General features: G+C 31.8%; 2 protein-coding genes across 4 annotated transcripts in view; one reads left to right on the top strand and one right to left on the bottom strand.

Annotated features, from left to right (window-relative positions):
* LOC117183086 (solute carrier organic anion transporter family member 74D) overlaps window positions 1-18,089 on the top strand; it is a 196,659-nt gene extending 178,570 nt beyond the window's left edge. Inside the window, exons 8-13 of one of the 2 annotated variants that reach the window (XM_033376242.1) lie at window positions 9,074-9,238; window positions 9,930-10,125; window positions 10,451-10,601; window positions 10,891-11,134; window positions 11,254-11,382; window positions 11,564-18,089. In XM_033376242.1, coding sequence (XP_033232133.1) covers window positions 9,074-9,238; window positions 9,930-10,125; window positions 10,451-10,601; window positions 10,891-11,134; window positions 11,254-11,382; window positions 11,564-11,733 — 1,055 coding nt within the window. In that variant the 3' untranslated portion in view covers window positions 11,734-18,089. The remainder of the gene's footprint in view (window positions 1-9,073; window positions 9,239-9,929; window positions 10,126-10,450; window positions 10,602-10,890; window positions 11,135-11,253; window positions 11,383-11,563) is intronic. The other variant, XM_033376243.1, reaches the window with a different exon arrangement.
* Window positions 18,090-18,236: 147 nt separating this feature from the next.
* Window positions 18,237-20,099, bottom strand: part of LOC117167759 — a 7,853-nt gene continuing 5,990 nt past the window's right edge. For both annotated transcript variants that reach the window (XM_033352924.1, XM_033352925.1), the window contains exons 3-4: window positions 19,916-20,038; window positions 18,237-18,881 (exon numbers count right to left, since the gene is read on the bottom strand). In XM_033352924.1, coding sequence (XP_033208815.1) covers window positions 18,520-18,881; window positions 19,916-20,038 — 485 coding nt within the window. In that variant the 3' untranslated portion in view covers window positions 18,237-18,519. The remainder of the gene's footprint in view (window positions 18,882-19,915; window positions 20,039-20,099) is intronic.

Raw genomic sequence — 20,099 nt, 5'->3', positions numbered from 1 at the left:
CTCCTGGAAGCGTATAAGACGACTTGGAGTCATCCCAATCAGGATTGTATTTTTCAAGCTCAGGAGGATTCTCTCCGAAAGAGAATAATGTCTTTCAGTAGTGTGCCTTATGATCAAATTTGTATAAGAGAAGATGGCTTCTTTAATATAAATGGGGAACTTGTAGTCCACCCAAGGTCTTTCATATCAATAATGATCCAGTTGCCAGATGAATATGAATTCCTAATGTCTTTTGAAGTCTTGAAGAAGCTGAGTGAAAAAATAATTTCTCTTTCTGACACGAAGCAAATTTTGAATAAAGTTAGATATACTCTGGACCAGCATCTTCAAGAGTGTAAGAAATATGTGGCCGCAAAAAAAAACTTTTTGACGACGATTGTATTGGACATTGGAAAGTTCTTAGATACATCAAGGACTACGAGGAATGTAAACTGTATTCTATTATGACCTCCTCACTAAATAATTGTGACGAGTATCTTAAATTAGGTACATATCTAGCTAAATTGTTGTTTACAAAGAACGTGAGCGAGTACTGTTCAATTTTAGAATTTAGCAAGAGGAAAGTTCAGCGTGAAATTGGAAAACGAAAATCTAATGGTAATAATGCAATTCAAGAGACAAAAAAATACTCAAGAAAGAAATTATCGACGAATATGTCGAAGAAAATTTACTATCTTTAATATCCGAGTGGAATAAATTAGTAGATGAGTATAACTTAATACCTAGATCGATTTCTTCCATCTTTTATAAATTATTTACATCTGTTAACCATTATCATAAACATTGTGAGCTGCCTAAGCGCCAAATATTAGGCATGGAAGAATATTTTAAACTAGCAGGAGAATTTCCTGATTCTAAATATTTAAAGCGTGCTTTACTCAAGATGGTGCAAAATTTTTATGGGCGTTTTTGGTACCACCAGGTTGTGGCCCCAATAAGTATGATTATCCAAAGAGTCTAATAATATACGAAAATCTGAAAGACAATTCAAAAACGACAGTATGACTTGCATTTTATTCTCATAAAAAAAATCGAATAAGCGAATTGTTATTGATGTAAAGTCTACCCAACGAGGACGTTAGACGTCATCGAGAAGTTAAGAGAAAGATTTACGACTGATGCAATTGCGAGATGTGCCTTTAAAGTATATCGACTGATTATTGTAAATATTGATTAATTATTTCCATTTATTCTATTTATATCCAATAGCACGTAAAATATTATTGTAAATATTTATTAAGTATTTATATTTATCCTATTTATATTCAATAGCACGTAAAATATTATTGTAAATATTTTTTAAGTATTTATATTTATCCTATTTATATTCAATACCACATAAAATATTATTGTGAATATTTATTAATTATTTATATTTATCCTATGTATATTCAATAGCACATAAAAGATTATCGTGAATATTTATTAAGTATTAATATTTATCATATTTATATTCATTAGTGCGTAAAATATTTTTGTAGAATTTATACAGATCTAAAAATAAATTTTTTGTATACAAGTTTGAGTATACTGCACTCGATGAAAGGAAGTGTACCACATACTAATTACGACTAAGCATTAGTTTATGATTTTATTGTATTTTTCACACTGTAAAAACAATTAAAATTTACATATAAATACGTAAATTTCGTTGTAAAATATTTCTTCATTTAATTGTGCAACACTTTATTTGAATATTTCTAACACAGTCATTATTGTTGAAAAACTGCTTGGCTTTAAATGAATTTCAAATTTATTATATTTGACATTAAAAAATAAAATTCGCTGCTAACTCTCAATTTGTCTGTACCTACGGTTAATTTCATTTCAAAAGATTTCAGAAGATTTATTTGGATTTTGACTTGTTCTTTCTAAAGTTTTAACTTTTCCGAAGTACACTAAAATACTGCAAGGGATTTCTTATTATCCCAAGTAATTTCAACAGATTTCGACGAGTTTCAAAGGATTTGAAAGACTTTTAGATCAAGACATTTAAAAAGTTTGTAAGCAGTTCTAAATAATTTCTAGAGACTGTACAAAATTATAGAAGATTTCACAGAATTTCGCAGAATATCTATAAATTTTAACCGAATCAAGAAGATTTCAAGGGATTCAAATTTTTTAAAGATTTAAAGCGCTTTCATTGGGTTTTAAAATTGGGGATTTTGAAAGTATTGCAAAACATTTCAAGAGATTTCGTTGTAGTTCAAAGCGGTTCACAAGTAACTTTAAAATATATAAATGGATTTAAAAGATTTTCTAATGATTTCAAGTGATCGAAGAATATTTCAAGGTATCTGCAAGAATCTTTTGAATTTCATAGTTTGTGAAAGGTTTTTAAGAGATTTTACAGTATTTTTGTGAATTTTAACTGATTTTGCAACTCATTATTACCTGGCGCTAAAGCAATCAACATAGAAAATCAACGTTCTCAAAGTAATTTTTAAAGTCTTCAAGGAATTTCAAAAGATTTCAAGAGATTTAACAAGATTTTAAGATATTTCTCAAGATTTTTGTGGGTTCCATAGGATTGCAAGTGATTTGTGAACGTTTTAAGGAATTACAGATAATTCATAGGGATTGTCAAATATTATAAAAGGTTTCAATAGAACTTTAAGAACTTCAAGTCATATAAAAATAAAAAGAAGTTATAAAATCATTTGAAATTATGTTACGAGGTTTCAGAGAAAATAATAGAATTTAATGAGCCATCAGACGATTTCAAGGTATTTTAAGAAATTTACAAATTTTTAAAATGTTTCAAGAATGGTAAAACCATTCTAAGATGAATATATATTTGAATATTTTTTATAGTTTTTTGTGGACAGTGAACCCTTCAGTATCGATTTTTTGATATATTGTCATTTTTTAAGCATTAGAATTTTCAAGTAAAGTGATTAATTAGTAAAATGTATTTTTGACTAATTTAGTCATTTTTATTGTCATAAGACTTAGTACTTAAAATACCAGAATATTATATGAATCGTTAATAACTGCAAAACCCTGGTCACTAACGGTGCTTCTGCCCTACGGTTTTATTGAAAAAATGGATAAGAAATAAGAAAAAGGAAAATAATCGCGCGCTTCGATGATATTGCTTAACCTGGTCTTAAACTGGCCGGATCGTGGCGTGCGTTTAATTGTTTATCTGGGTCAGATCGGGAAATTCCTACACGAGGTACATATTTGACAATTAGCCGAATAAAAAATTACACATCAGGATTTATTGTGATGTTACAACATGAAGGTGCATTAAATAATAGTTGAAAGGTCCTGTCTATTATTGTGTTTCTTCCCCAGAATCTTTCCTATTCCTTTAATGACAGGTTTTATGCTTGGTTTAATATGAAAGGATTTTGAAGGAATTTCAATTATAAATCTATAAAATAAATGAACTTTTCAATAAGAGTACATACATTTTTTATCTATTCTGGATGTCGTATCAGTGACTTGCGTGCATATCAAGGGACTTTCTCATGTATACGCAGATCACAGACTGGTGTATAAGTGCAAGTAAGTAAAAGCTCCAAGTCGACGAATGAGCTGGACGTGTGCAATGTGCATGCATGTGGGAATGCTGTGTATGCAAGCAAGGGACCTGAGCATGTGTGAGTTGATAATAATGAGTGACCGACTTGTGCGTGAGGTGGGGCAAGTTCATGGTCAAATCATGCGTTGAACCGGACTTACTATTGCTTGTGTGGCCGAGAAAGACCTACCTCAGCTGTTGGCTCTGGGCCTTGTCCAACGTAATGCAACATAACACGGACATAATGCATAACATGCAGGGTGTATCTAACGGAACTTCACTCAACCGCACTCGGACGACTTTTTTACTACTATAACTCACTTTCACTCTTCGCACAATCTGCTTTTATGTCAACACGGTTTGTTTATAATTGGCATTACAATATTGCTATCGTATTTTCGCTACATTTTATTACAGCAAGTCCAACCAACACTTATTAGGTGTTACTTTCTTTTTCATGAATAGGGGAAAGTGAGGCAAGTGGGGGAAGGTAAGGTCAATTGGGTAACCCTTGATTTATTCACTTCCACTTCTTTTACCTGCTTGCAAGACAAATTGTATTTGACGTAAAGTAAGGCGGACATTTAATGCGACATTGGTTAAGGCACCGTAACTGAAGCATCCGTAAGTTAAGGGAAAGTGGTTGGACCTGATTTTTTATTTACTTTGCCAATCTTTTTATAAATAAACAAATCTGATGAAAAATTACCATTCTTTTTATTTCACGTTTCCGGTGGTCGTCAATAATAAGGAAATTGATCAATAGTGATCCTAGAGAAGTAAAATACGCCTTCTGGGACACTTTAAATGACACAATAAACATTTGCGAACATGGGGAAAGAATAATTCTACTAGGAGACATGAACGGTTGGATGGGCATCCAAAATCAGGATACAGAAAGAGTATTAGGTAATTTTAGGGATCCAAGAACAAACTATAACGGAGATAAATTAGTTGGTCTATGCTTAGAAAGGGGTCTGTTTATTACAAATACTTGATTTAAGCATAAAATGATCCACATGTACACCTGGTATAATTGAAATAGCCGCAGTATAATTGATTTATTGTTGCGGATGAAAGACTAAGAGAGTTAGTCAAAGATACAAGAGTCATGAGGGGTCCTGAATGCAATACTGATCGTTACCTTCTGATCTCAAAAATTAACTTAGGTCGGGGATGGAGAAAAAAGAGAACCAACAAAGCAAAACAAATGCGAATCAAAATTGAGAACCTACAGAAACCGGATGTGCGAATAGATTTCCAAAATAAGATAATCGAAAGCATAGATAGGGCAACATGGGAGGACCGTATAAAAAACAAAGCTATAGAGGGCGCCTGGACAATGTTACGGGATATCGTTGTTAGATGTACGATCGAAGTGTGTGGCACCGCAGTTATAGGAAGAATGTCTGGTGATGCGTGGTGGAATGATGAAATTCAGGCTGCCCAAAAAGCAAAGAGGGAAGCGTACAAGAGAACTTTGAACATCGAAGGTCTTAGCATTGAGAAAAGAATTAGACGTAGAAATTATTATAGACGCGAAAACAGGATACTTAAACGATTAGTTAAAGAAAGTAAAGATACAATTAGAGGAGAAGAAGAGATAAAAGTACAAAAGGACTTTGAAGGAAGCAAGAAACTACTTTATAAAAAAATAAAAGGAAGCAAAAGTACAGAATTTGTCAACATAAGAAATAGTAGGTGGGAAATGGTATATGATGCAGACGGAATACTAGAGGCTTTCAGAGACTATTCTAGAAGACAATTCGGAGATGAAGCTATAGGACACCACAATTGCGATGTGGAACACTATGCGATGGAAAACTCAATTGAAAAAGTCTGTGTCACTGAGGTTAGGGATATAATTAAGAACTTGAAAAACGGTAAGGCTGCCGGGGTTGACGGTATTAACGCTGAAATGCTTAAACGCGGTGGCGCGTGCATACCACATAGACTGTGCGAATTGATAAATTTATGTTTCGAGATGGGGGACATCCCAGACGATTGGAAAAAAGCGATTATCGTACCAATATACAAGAGAAAGGGAGATAAAAGCGAGTGCAATATTTGCAGAGGGATTAGCTTATTAAACACCGTAAGTAAAATATATTCAAAAATACTTATTCGTAGGTAATGAAAATAACAGAAGCAAAGATTTGGGAAGTCCAAAGTAGGTTTATGCCAGGAAGGTCATGTACGGATCAAATATTTAGCTTAAGGCAAATAACAGAAAAAAGTTTGAGAGTAGGAAAAAAAGTTTTCTATGCATTTGTTGACCTAGAAAAAGCTTTTGACAAGGTAGATGGAAGTAAACTTTGGGAAATCCTGAAAGAGTATGGAGTCAATGGATGGATCCTATAAGCTATAAAAACAATATATAAAGGTAGCAAAGCGAGTGTAAGAGTGAATGGGAAACTGAGTGACTGTTTCGATATTATTCAAGGAGTTAGACAAGGGTGCGTTATGTCTTCATGGATATTTATATTATTTATGCACAAGTGTTTAAGAATGGCTCTCTTCGACGAAAAAGGTGTGGATCTCGAAACAGTAAGGGTACGTGGGTTAGCGTTCGCAGATGATAAGGTTGTTATGTCAGAGTCTATCGAAGACTTACAAAGAATGTTGAATAAACTAGATGCAAGCATGCAGAGCATGGGCCTTAAAATTAACGCAAATAAAACAAAGGGTGCTTGAAGGAAAGAGTGAGAAAACACTATGCAATATTTTATTAAATGATGAGAGAATTGATCAAGTTGATAAGTTCGTATACCTTGGTAGCTTATTTACTAGGGACGGGAAGATAGATGAGGAATTAGCTAGACGAATAAATGAAGGTAAGAAGGTTATTGGTAGAGCAGGTCCCCTTATCAGAAGTAAAAATATATCAAATAAAGCTAAAATGGCAATACATATTTCTATATTTGTACCGAATGTACTATACGATAGCGAGACATGGACTTATCAAGAAAAAGATAAGAGTAAAATTAACGCAATTGACATGAGATTCATGCGCATAATATGCGGGAAAACCCTGATGGACAAAGTAAGTAACGAGATAATTCTAAAAGAATGTGGTGCAGAAGAGACGCTAGCGGACACATGGGAAAGATATCGGTTAAGATGGTTCGGACATGTTGAGAGAATGCCAAATGAACGACTAACGAAACAAGTGTGTCACGGTAAAGTAAGTGGCAGCGTGCCCAGAGGTAGACCGCGGAAAGAATGGTTAGAATGTGTGAATGAGACCCTAGTTAGAAGAGACATAGGAAGTCACAGAAACATGAGAGCCTGCATGAAAAATGCATGGACATAAAAGAAGCTAGGGAAGTATGCCAGGACAGGAAAGTATGGCGGCAAATAGTTAATAAAGAGAGTATCAGTATAGTGAATGACGCCTGAAACAAAAGACCTTGGCCATTAATGGACCCAAGTGGGGAACCTTACATAACGACTTCGTGAGGTTCTTCGCTTAAGGTGATTGCTAGAGAGATTGATCAGCAACCTGGGTCGGAGCAGTGTTGCGGAACGAACGTGTTACTTACTTAAATAGCACGAGAATTCTGGATCAGTCTGAAAAATCTCTATCGCTTCCACACACTACTCCTTTCCCCTACCGAGTGAGTCACGCCTACCCCGAAAGGGAAATGGCCTAATAGTGTAATTAATGTTACGTTTCTTAAGTGTGCCACTTCTTGCGTTTAGGTTATAAACGAGAAGTGGCACCTTCATGCTTCGCTCGTCCGAGGTAGAAGTCGATCGCGTGCGTTGGTATCCTATCGTTAGGATGCCTCAAAATGCATTATTCGGGTATTTTCTGAGGGAAAAATTCGATTTTTCATGGTAAGTCCTTTTAATCGGGAACTCCATGATAATTTTAGAAACATTCACGATTAGTTGATTAATTTTATATCGATTAACAAAAATTAATAAACAAACGCATTAATCGGGTATATGTCGACGAAAAAATTAGTTGTGGTCTATATCAATCCCTTTAGTTAGAAATCTTATGATAATTTCAGCAATATTTATAATTAGATAATTAATTTTATTTGCTTTTTTCAAACATATTTAATTAAATTTGAATTTAATTGAATTTGAATTTTTTTGTGATTTTTCGGGCATTTGTCGACGGATTTTTTTTTGTTTTTTAATATCAGTCCTTTTAAGTGGGAAGTCCATTGTAATTTTATTACTGCTTATACTTAGTTTATAAATACCATGATTTTTTAACAAATTTCACCAAATAAAACTTTATTACTTTATTTGCTTTTCTGACGAATTGTTTTTTTTTTGTCATGACAATCCTCTCAATTAGGAACTTCAGGACAATTTTAGCAACATTCATGATTATTCGGTAACTTACAATTCGCCAATAAGAAAAAAAAAAAATGATTCAATAATTTTGGCAATACTGTTTAAATTGAACACTATCGGTCACATCTTCTCAAGTTATTGCTCGCAAAATCATGCGGAAATTCTGAAAATCAACATTTTGCTAAAATTAGTAATTTCAGATGTCAATTGAGGATTTCGGAAAAGTCTTTTTGCAGTATTCTCCGTTCTTGGTCTTCTTAAAAGAACTGGCATTAAAAAACCGATTTTTTCCTTCGACAAATGCTCGAATAATGCATTCATTTATTAAATTTGTTTTAAAAAATCGTCAAATTCATCAACTAATTATGAATTTTACTAAAATTATAATGAAGCATTTCTAAAAACTAAGTTCACTAGACACAGAAAACACATTTGGTCTACGATTTTTTTTTTAATTTTAGAACTTTTCTTATACTTTTCCCCCCATCCATATGTTTTTTTTACATAATCATTTTAAATTTAAGTAAATATATAATTGATCAAGAGTGTTTAAAGTTATGAATCATAATGAAAATGAAGCTAAGGATGCTGGAAAATAATGAAAGATCCAACAAACGAGTGTTCTCCTATAAAAAACGGCGTTTTGAAGTTACCTAACGCTTGAATATAGATGTAGTTAACATTGTTATATAAATTTTGAGTACTTTATCATTTTGTACTTTCCTCATTATCTTTTTGTGACTGTATTGACCACAATGATAGCCTTGCTCAACGAAAGAAAGTTTTTTTTATTAAATTGTCTATTCTGATTGAAAACTTTCCAAGTCACACAATCATCTTTTTTATTGTTCCTCTCACCTCAATTTGCTGTCAATATACAACTTTCGATTTTGTTTTTGCAACCTTCATTTTAAATTGCATAGTTTTAAATGAAAGTTATTATGAATTATATTCACTATTTGAAACTTTATAATGATAGTCAGAATATTCGTTCTAAACTTTGACTTTAGTAACTATGTGCTTATTTAAAAAAAAATATTTTTCTATTTCTATTAAAAAAGATTAGGTGATTAAAACTGTTGATGTTCAATTTATCTGACTTTTCGTTTAAGTATTAAACTATAAAGTTTTTATTAATAAATAATTAAGTAACATACCTGACAAAAAAGAACGGGTAATTTTAAATATTGAGAAATAATCAATACTAATCTGAATTTCATTCTTTTCTAGATTTTCCTAAAGCTGTGAAGAGGTTGCTTAAAAATGACATCCTGATGTTCAGAACGGCCAGTAGTGTTCTTCATATTCTTCCAATCGCAGGCCTTTACACTTTTCTACCAAAGTATCTCGAAAGTCAATTTCGTTTGCCAGCTCACCATGCGAATATGGTTTCAGGTAATTTAAAATAAATTTCGAAATTCATTTTGCTGAAAATCCGTGTTTTTCTTTATTTAATGGGCTTAATTGTTATCAGCCTTTTTTGTCAATGTTTGGATTAATATTTTTGCCGAAAATAATTCAAAATTGTTTAAACGTTTCGTAAACTAAATAAATAATTGTTAGTCATTTTGTTCTAACGAATAATTAGTTGAACAATCAATCTTTGGTCCCGGCCATCCGAATCGAAATGTGCTTGTGGTATTTTCCATTTTCCTTCTGTGTGGCTTTGTTAGACTTTTGTGCAGTTTATTTTTGTTATTCGTACTCTTCTTTTTATCAATCACTTCTTTGACGAAAATTCTATTTCATAAATCGTTCATGAATTCATGAATTTTTTATTATACAATTAAGAGGTTAATCACTGTGCTTTCAAAATCAGAAATCTAAAAGCTGCTGTGGCCAATGCCTATATTTGATCAAATTTCAGAGTCGAATAATTCAATCATTATGTTTTTATACTATGGTCTTTTGAATCGGTAATAAATGGATTATACATCTGCATATTTTAGATTTTTCTTACGCTTGTAGTGATTTTTATAAATTAGTAAGCTCTCGATTAGTGCGTAATTATGATACCGATTACCTTGTCTCTATTCAATTCTTTTTTTTAATGCTTTCTCTTTATAATCATAATTATTATTTACAGGTATCGGGGGAATCCTAGTAATGGGCTTAGGAATCATAATTAGTGGAATCTTCATCTTAAGATGGAAGCCAAGTGCTAGGTTCGTTGCTGGCTGGATTGCCTTCACAGCTATCATCTATGCAGCTGGTATGGGCGTTTTAATGTTTGTTGGATGTACGATGGATGATTTTGCTGGTCTTGTTCCACAACCAGATGGGTAAGTACGCAAGTGAAAACAAAAGAAAGAAAAAATATTGTATACCCTCAATACCTGTCCATGAATACTATCTACTTTAAGTAAAGAATTTGTTGAAGATTATAATTTCAAAGAAGCTCTATATCTAGCCTATTACTGGAGGGCTGTACTTAAATTACCTAACGGATTACCGGTGATTTCCAGACCCTCTCCCAAAGCCATTTTAAGCATTGAACCGCAAAAAATGTACACAGAATGTTTGTCCCCTCTTGAGCAGTTACGTAATTTAATTAGAGCCCCTAAGTAAAAAGTTTCAGATTTATTAAAAAAATTTTATTATTTACAGAATGTCCAAATTTGTACCAACCTGTGATCCAACCTGCGACTGTGATCGAAATAAATTCAACCCTCTTTGTGGTTCAGATGGCCAAACTTATTTTTCTGCATGCCATGCAGGATGTTCAAACTATACGATCGTCGATGGAAAAGTATCTTCGGTAATAAATATTCAGACATTAATTAATGATAAACTATCGAAAGAGAGATAGAACGTCCCGTGTAGAAAGAGAAGCTCTAATTTCTTCTATAATTTTATTTTCTCTCTTATTTCCGCGTAGCAAGGAAGTAGAAAGATTGAAAGAATCCTGAGGGTAATACGTAAGACTTGTATGTACGTTTTTTTTAATGATGCATATTAGTACTCCGTACTTTCCCTAGGAAACGTTTTATACTTCTCGAGTGCGGAAAACAAGAACGTGATTCATAATGCAACATCTTTTTTTGTAGTTTTCAGATTGCCAGTGTATTGGTCAAAACCAGACTTACGGATCAGTAACCTTGAATACGGCGACGATTGGTTACTGCCCGCTTGAGTGCAACAACTTCTGGGTGTATATGATTCTGTTTTCTCTTTCCGTTTTTATTCATTCGACAAGCGAAGTCGGTTCGATGCTGCTCATTCTCAGATGCGTTGATCCCAAGGACAAGGCGATGGCTCTCGGACTCATCCAATTTGCCATCGGATTGTTTGGTAACTTTGTCTCCTATTAACATATCGCCTGCTACAAATCTTACAACACAGTTGTTAAAATGGAATCCTTTGTATTGAATTAAATATACACTATAACCATTTTTCATTTTGATGTGCAGGCAATGTACCCTGTCCTATAGTCTACGGAGCCGTTGTGGATTCGGCATGCCTGGTTTGGGAGTACGCATGTGGAGAACGTGGTGCTTGTTGGCTTTACGACTCAAATGACTTTAGGATGTTCTTCCATGGTACGTGACTCGTTTACGAAAATAATCCGAATTCTCGGGTCCTTAAATCAATTCACCAATCGTCCCTCTCTTTACCAACATCTCTATTCGTGATTTACGTGATTCCCATTCATCACTCAAATAATAAACTCTCATCAATTACGCAAATAAGAGAATATGCACTTAAAAAAGTATTTTGTAGGTACTACGGGTGGCCTCCTATTGCTGGGCTTCATAGTGGACCTGGTGGTCTGGTACAAAGCAAGAAATATAAATTTCTCTGACGAACCAGAGAACACCGTTGGCACAACCGAAGAGATGGCCAACTTAAAAGCTCAGGATACGCATGCTGCGGAAAATGACTACCTTTGAAGTCTACTCTGAATTTTTCATGAAGACAAATACTAGTCTGGAAATAGAGTGCACCCGTGCCTATTTCACTAAATGTATTTGAACTCTGAAACTCTCCATCAATCCATGGTTAAAAAATTCCAAGATAGTTCGATCGCTTCAACATCGAAAGTTACTTTCCCTGCTCAATTTCAATCTTGCAGCCTCAGGGTCGCAGGAAGCGCTCGTTATATTTTTATTTCAATAATTATATGACGAAGCTTCGAGAATACGCTTAGAAGGAAGTAGGAACGAATGGGAGATGCCATAAGAAGTAGGTTTGTGTAGAAGATTACTGTAGTCTATAAGAATGTCGGAACCGTGTATTTGCAAGTGTACGTGCTTAGAAGTGCCGGGATGGGGATGAAATATTATAATCCAGTGATTTTTTTAAATAGAAGATATTCAATTAAAACCAGTGATTTTTACTAAAATCTGACAATTTATATATTTGATTTATATTGTTTGTATATTCTGACAAAACTGCAAGTGCAGAACAATTGGGAGGAAGTAAAGACTTGATAGGAAACATTATTTCTGAATGTATCCTTACTTTTAATTACGGGGGGAATTTTAATGTAAACTATTTTGAAGCAAACTACTTATAAGGAAGAAAAATTATTTTCATGCCTAAATGTAACGGTCCTATCATAACGCAATCGTTCGATATGAATGCCACTTTGAGCCGTGCATTTGCGACAATTTAAAGAATTGAATCAAACACCTGTACATAAAATAGAAAGAAAACAGACGTTGAATAGTATACGAAGGAAGTTAATCTTAAGAAGGTATGAAGCTTCGCTAATCTCTCGACATTATATTTATGCATAGATTATTCTGTATCCAATGATAAGCGGAGAAAACCCGATCATTCCATTCGATCAATTTAATTACTTTGCTGAAAATGAAAGAAAAATATTCTGTACATACATAACTGCTAAAACCTGTAAATAGAAGAGTGTATATTCGATTTTCTCAAAGGACGTAGCTCTCATGGAGCACCAGTCAGAAATAGTCAGATTGTTACATATAAAGAGGGATAAACAGCTGCATTATTCAAATTTATTGTGATTGAAATAATTACTCATTTTAGATTTGAAACTCTTATTATACTGAATCGTTTTTATGCCGCTCCTTTGTAAATCCGCCATATGTGCATCTCTGTAGATTGTAAAGTTTTTTCCGATTGTTCGATCATCGTATATTTACTAGAGTGCGGACCAGTGTTGGGCAGTAGCAATTCCTTGATGATATTTGATGAAAAACGAAAATCTTTGCCAATACAAGTTTCACAATGTTCATTTTCAAAATTTCAAAAAGTCCACAATTTCAATTATTTTAAATCTAATGAAGTTTTTACACTAAAATTATTATTTGAATTTAACATTTATTTTTAAGGACATCAGTGATGTTTTAATCCAAAAAAAAGAATGCTTCAGACTTTTAAATTCATAGTTTTATTTTCTCTCTAAAATAGTAACTGAAAGTTGATTGAGATAGAAAATAGAATTGAATCTAGTTCTTTTTTTAAAATGAAATTCCCCGACACTAATACGAGCTAATGGCGTAATTAGGAGGACGCTCGGAAAGTTTCAATGATTTAATTTTTTAAATCAATTAATTGACAAACTGTTTGACTTAAATCCAATAAAATGAAAAATGAAGCGACCTCTTGATTAAGTCGGTGCCAGAGAAACTATATTTAATTTCGACTTGTATGCGATTTAATTACATTTCAATCGATAGTAATAAAACTACCTCTTACTCTACGTCGACAGATTATTATTTGATTTAATGCCATTTTATAGAAAATTTCGAAAGCAATCTGACTCGCCAAGACCAATTGTACTTTTTTTGGATCTCGAATGTCTTTCTAATTAGGCACTACCGTCCGTTTCGCTCGCAGAAAGAAGAAACTTATTTATATGCGTATAGTTTAAAATATGTGTACCTAAAATTTCTGCATTATGCAATATTTTCTCTGTAAAAGTAACAAAATAGAAGAAAACAAGTGCACGGTATTTATATGATTGTTGTGACGAGGATCTTAAAGTAAGGTAAAATAATATACGCATAAGGAAAAAAATTCTGGCGAAATACAAAAAAGAAAAGTGGTTAACGTTGACACGAGATATTTTTGGATATTTTGACCCATGCAAAAAAGTAATGGTTATGATTGTGCGATAGTAATATTGATAATAATAATCCTGGTTCTTGTAATAATGGTAATAATAATAATCGTATAGAGAGAAAAGGTAGTGACGGAAAGGAGTTCTAATTAAAAGGAGTTCTATTAAAAAGTATTTTAATATGAAATTTCTCGGTGTAATCAAAATATTATATGAAATTACATAAATTCAGGTATTCGTAGGTACAATTTCGAAATTAATATTAGCGATAAGTCGTTACGGTATTTTCAAATTATCCTATTCAGGGCATTAATATTAGCATCCTAGTATACTCCATCATCCTTTGATCGAAACAATTACAGATCACTTGTAATTTTTTCTTGAAGGCTTGAAAATGGATGAAAAATTTCTGCGAAAGCACGATGGATATTTTTAACGTCGGTCGTATTAAATTAACATACTCGTTGTTTCGAATCTTGAAAGCATGCGTAGGAACTAAAAATAGTAGTTTTTCCTGTAGTGATCGTCTCGTAAAAATTGAAGGGGAATTTTCTGGAATGCTATTCAATATTTTCATTATGTCATTAATAATTAATAATATCGTCGATTTAGAGTTCGTAATCATTCGCGCAATACATAAAATGTGTGGATAATAATCTTTTCTCATAAATCATATTTTTCTATTTAATGAATTACCTGATGTGAGAACTTAGCCTTACGAAATACTGGTTTCTATAAGAAAAGGAAGATATTGGCGCACTCATATTTTTTTAAATCTTCAAAATTGATCGTTATCAAGTAATCTTAAAGAAATTAAGTTTTAGTTGTGAAATTTCGTTCTTAATTTTGAAGTGCGCAGATGCCATCTATTTTTATAAAAGTCTAAGAGTTGCTTTTCCTGTGACAGAAAAAGAATCATTCGTGTCACAGTTATTACGATTATAATTATATTATTATTACTATTATTATTATTATCATCCATTGTGATAATCGTGAATAGTTTTTAAGCTTAAAAATAGGAGATCAACATATTATAGAAGAGTACAATAATGACAGGTGATCAGGGACTGAAATAAGAAAATAGGTTTTGAGTCAGGAATGAAAAAATAACGATTTGATATGAAATTCGTTATTTTAAATTATTTTCACTTTTGGTTTATAAAATATGTTTTAGAATTTCGAACATTTTTGTGAGAGTGAGAAACTGATAGAAGAAAGTAGTTTAGTCTAGCATAGAATTTAAGCATTTATTATTAATCTAATAATAAAAGTTTGAAGGTTATTATTATCACTATTACTACTAATACTATGAAGACGATGTATCAAATGTGATGTAGTTTGGAACGTAATCTCTCTCTTTGAATTGCATCCAAAAAAAATGTTTCCAATGACATATATATTCGATAATATCGAAATATTTCGTTTTTGTATCGTAGGAAATGTAAAATTTTGATGCTTTTGAATGTATGTAAAACTGTTATTCCTTATTCGGAATGATTTTTCCAAATTTAATGGTAGGTGGAGCTGGAAGCCTAAACATTTTTAAACTAGTAAAATATAAATATTGAAATCGGTTATTATTTGACCCTCGCGCGTCATGTGACAGTTACGATTTTTTAAACATATTTTCGATCTTTCTTTTATTTGCCAAAAATTGATGCCGTATTTTTTTAGTACATTTTATGTTATTGAACAATAGCATAGAATTAAAAATCTAAAAACTGATCCTATATTATATATAGTTACCATTTCTGGAAAACATGCTAATGTTAATTTTACTACTACGTTTCGAGTTTAAAAACGTTGTGTTTTTTGTTCTAACCTACTACGTATGGCTCTTGATTTTAAATTATATAGTTACTCATAAAACACTATATTTTTAGTAAAACGAATTTGTCTCAAATCTAAGCGGACTTGAAAAATATAACCGCAGAAAATTAATATAAATTTTGACTAATTAGGGGGTAGAACTTAAGGAAACATAATTGCTAGTCTCTAATAATCCTGTGTACAGTATAAGAACGAATAAGCGAGCAAATACGTTTAATTATGTGTGCACGTTTTCAGTGAATATACCCGCTCGATTTTTTTTAAAAATATTTTTGCCGACTTGAAGGTACAAACAAAGTTTTTAATTCCAGTTTAATTATATACAGTAGAAAACACCGATCAAAATATAAATAATGTTAAAGTTTATGAAAGGAATGAATAAGTAAAATCTGTGAAAAATCGAGTTGTGTTAACTTTCTCAGCCATTTACCACTCGCGAGTGTACACATAGCGTAACGGTGATCACTTGGTTATATGAATTATTTTTATTACTGTTTTATTCTTAATAGTGTTATAATTTAATTGATTATCATCATTGTAATTAATTACTGCGAATAACCGTTATATTACCGAAGCGAGTACCACCACGATTAAGACTCTGATGCGTACCTATATTTTATATAATAAATTTGTATGATGTTTATTGATTTCGATTATTAAGGACACTACTTAAGTTTATATTAATATTAATAGTGCAGCGTATGTGCGTGGATGTCTTGAGTATAAATGTAACGTGAAATTTGGTGTGCAACCTCACATTCGATTAATAAGGCATAATCGCGAGATTTATTTTAATTTCTAGGCTGTAAATGTTAATAGTCGAAACGTGAATTTGATTCTCGAGAAACGAACAAGAAATGGGAAATTATTTACTACACATAATAATTATCAAAAGGATCCTCCATATGGAAATTTTGTCTTTCAGTTTTGATCATTCTTGATTTACCTCGACACATATTTTATTTTTATAGAAAACAATAATTCAGAGTTCACTCGAGGTGAACGACAATGTTACGAATAGAGACAATTTCCACTCTGATGTCGGTATAAATCAGTTAACCTGGAAACTACTGTTATCAATATAATATATTTAAAAAAACTATCAGGAATTATTGAATTGAATATTACATTTTTTTGTAGTTTTATTAAATTAATAGAAAAAGTTTTCTTGGCACAAGAGCATATGAAACATATGAAAATATTTTTTACATAAACATAATTATTTGGCTGCAAGGTTTGGTAAAGGTTGTCACAATTGAATAATTTTTTATGCAAAATTATACTTTTTGAGATAAATGAAAGTACTCTTCACCCTAAATTCGAGAGAAAATTCCATTTGTATCAAGAAGCATCAAGTAAAAATTTCTGTTTATTACCGATCTTGATTGTTGTTATTCATATTAACTGTTAAAGATGCTTATGTGGTTCAGGTAGTCTTCTGCTTGTATCTATATCATTTTATTCCTTTTCTTATAAGAAAAATTGTTCTAAATATTCAATATATACATATTTAATGAAGAAATCTTGAAAGAGAAGTACAGTTTAAAATCCAGCATTAAGTGCCTCACACACGTACAATTGCCACAGACATGTTTATATTTGATATATTAAATGTGTATATAATACATACGCACACCCATACATATGTACAGTCCCGGTCCTTCTTTCCTTTTTATTTTTCAAGTGTAAATTGTACAGTCAGGACAAAATCCTGTGAACCTTCATCCGATATCAATTCCCCAGCACAAATGAAAAATATATTGAATAAGAATATTTACAAATATATTTAAAATATATTTTCGCTCGACTCGAGAATTAAGTTCACGTTGCGTTTCCGGTACTCGAACATGTTGCATATATGCAAGTTGTATATTGTCGTAGTTGTATGTTTTAAATGCAGAATTTAAGAATTTATCCGTTACAGAAATCTGACATCACTATAATTACCTCTTATACGTCTTGTAAAACCATTAGCTCTCGGATTATCGATCTGCGAATTTGTAATGTTGACTTTTAGATTTTTTATGCTGGAAAAAATAAAAGATCAAACTAAATACATTTAATACTTAATACTAATGAGGAAGACTCAACTCAAACTGCCACTTTTTAACTGACGTTTTATACTCAGTATTTTTCAGTGAATTTCTTAATGCGGATTTTTAGAAATTTCAGGAGATCCTTATTGGAAATTGTTTTAGAATTGAAAGTTTGTTTTTGAACTTTCAACTTTGTGTTTTCTCGATAATCCGAGTGTTGAGACTGATTGACCTGCAACGAGCGAAGGCGAATTGACAGCTGGTCATGTCGTCACTATTGATTGTAATTATGATTAATGAAGGACTGGTTTGCTTTTAATAAAAGGCATGTGCCATAATTATATATTTTTTAATCAATTATTTATTTTCCTGGTTCCAATTAAAATTGTGGAAATGTTGGAAAAATAACTGAAGAAAGAGAAATACAGTCAGAATTATGTATTTAACAGAATTATGATTTATTGCACTAGTAATAATGAAATAATGACATATACTTAGATTCAAAAATTGCACTTATAAAATATAATAAGTCTGAAGTTATAATCATAAATAAATTAGATTTGTACATTCTGTTCATTCATGAACAGAAATTTAAATTGATTCAAGAAATGTTAGACATATCTTCATATTAACTCTGTATAAGTAAAATATTTTTTCTTTTATTGGTTCTCAAATCCGTTTTCTATTGCCTTCAATGTATCATCAGTGATGACATGTAATAAAAGATGGATAAAAATATAAAAGATAAAATTTTCGAATAACTTTTATGGTGATCATGCATGTCTTCTATGCCACGATGTTCTGATTTTGGGAGTAGGATAAGGTATTATAATATATGCCTTATCCTCCCAATTAAGCTTCTTTAATATATGCCTGTCCAATGGCAAATTTTGACGAACATCAAGAATGTGTCTACTAAAATCTAAAAGCCAATATACTGATGTATCTCCTTCTTTTTGGTTTCGACGATCTCTTTCATCAGTTTCTTCTTCATTTTCATCTTCATCTTCCCCAAATAAACGACGTAGGCGAAAAATGTCATCTTTTCGACATTCTCTAATATCTCCTTCAGCCCATACCCAATCCTCAAAATAACTTCGATAATTTCGATCATTTTCTATCTCATAGATCCATTCTAAAATTGAAATTTGGGTTAATTTGTATATTTTCTTTTTATCTTGTGACTAATTATTACCTCGAAATTCAGATAATTTCTGACATAATTTTGTATTACAGAATTATTAGTAGAGGAGAATACCCAAATATGACATACCAACTCTGTGTAGCGTGATTGTCGGAATTCTATGTACTGAATTTAAAAGTAATATAGGTCATTTTAAAGGAAATTTAGTTTGTCATAAGAAGCTCAAATAAAAAATTTTATTAACAATTTTTTTTATGCTGAAAATACAAAAAAATGTAAAAAAGTGCTTTTTCCAAACTCGTCAAACTATTCTCATAATATGAGATATCCCAGGAAATAGCTAATAAAATGCAAAATAAAGTATTATTTTTAATGCTAAACTTCATTCTATGTTTCCGAAGTATAAATTTACTGCTATTTAGATATATATCGTTTTTGCAGTAGTCACAAACACTTTTGTAACTAATTTCCCTCGCGCAGCCACAGTGTTATAAAAACCACAGGTATCTCATATCATGAGAAACACACCGTGCAACTATGCACTTACTATGCCTGACCTGTACAATGAAAAACTTCAACACTATCGACATTTTTCTACTTAGTTATTCAATCCCCATCACTCCAGACAAACTTTACTGCTAAATACATATTTAATGAATAATAAATAGGGTTTAAAGAATTCCCTTCCGAAAACTCGACCATCATAGTTTTCACAAAAAGTTCGCCTATAATCTTTAGAAGCCCAATGAAAAATGGACTACACTACGCAACAACTCTTTCTTCAAGGGCTGCAAGTTAGTGATAGAACCAACAGAGTGGGTCTCTTAGTTTAGCTGATACCCCGCTTTCTCATAATACGAGAATATCTCATATTCGAGAACTCTCATCTATTAAATACTTCTATAAAAACGATTAAAGTTTAAAACAGACCAGTTTAAATTTCTTTTTGTTTTAACAGTTATACGATTCAATAATTGAATTAAAATATAAAATAAAAATTAAAAAATAGATGAATAATGAATTACCATCTGCAGGATCTCTTTCAGTGTATTGGAAAAAAATCGTATTGTGTGTGATAAGTTTTGCTTGAAGCAAATAATGCAACTGATCCACAGCATCTTCATAATTATGTGACAAAATCACTGGACCTTTTTAAAACAGAAAAAATTTCAATTAGTTGATTTTTTATAATTATTACACAAGATTATA

This window comes from Belonocnema kinseyi, chromosome 2 (assembly GCF_010883055.1).
Source record: "Belonocnema kinseyi isolate 2016_QV_RU_SX_M_011 chromosome 2, B_treatae_v1, whole genome shotgun sequence".
Lineage (NCBI taxonomy): Eukaryota > Metazoa > Arthropoda > Insecta > Hymenoptera > Cynipidae > Belonocnema > Belonocnema kinseyi.
The sequence above is the reverse complement of the archived record's forward strand: the minus strand, read 5'-3'. Positions and strand labels throughout refer to the sequence as shown.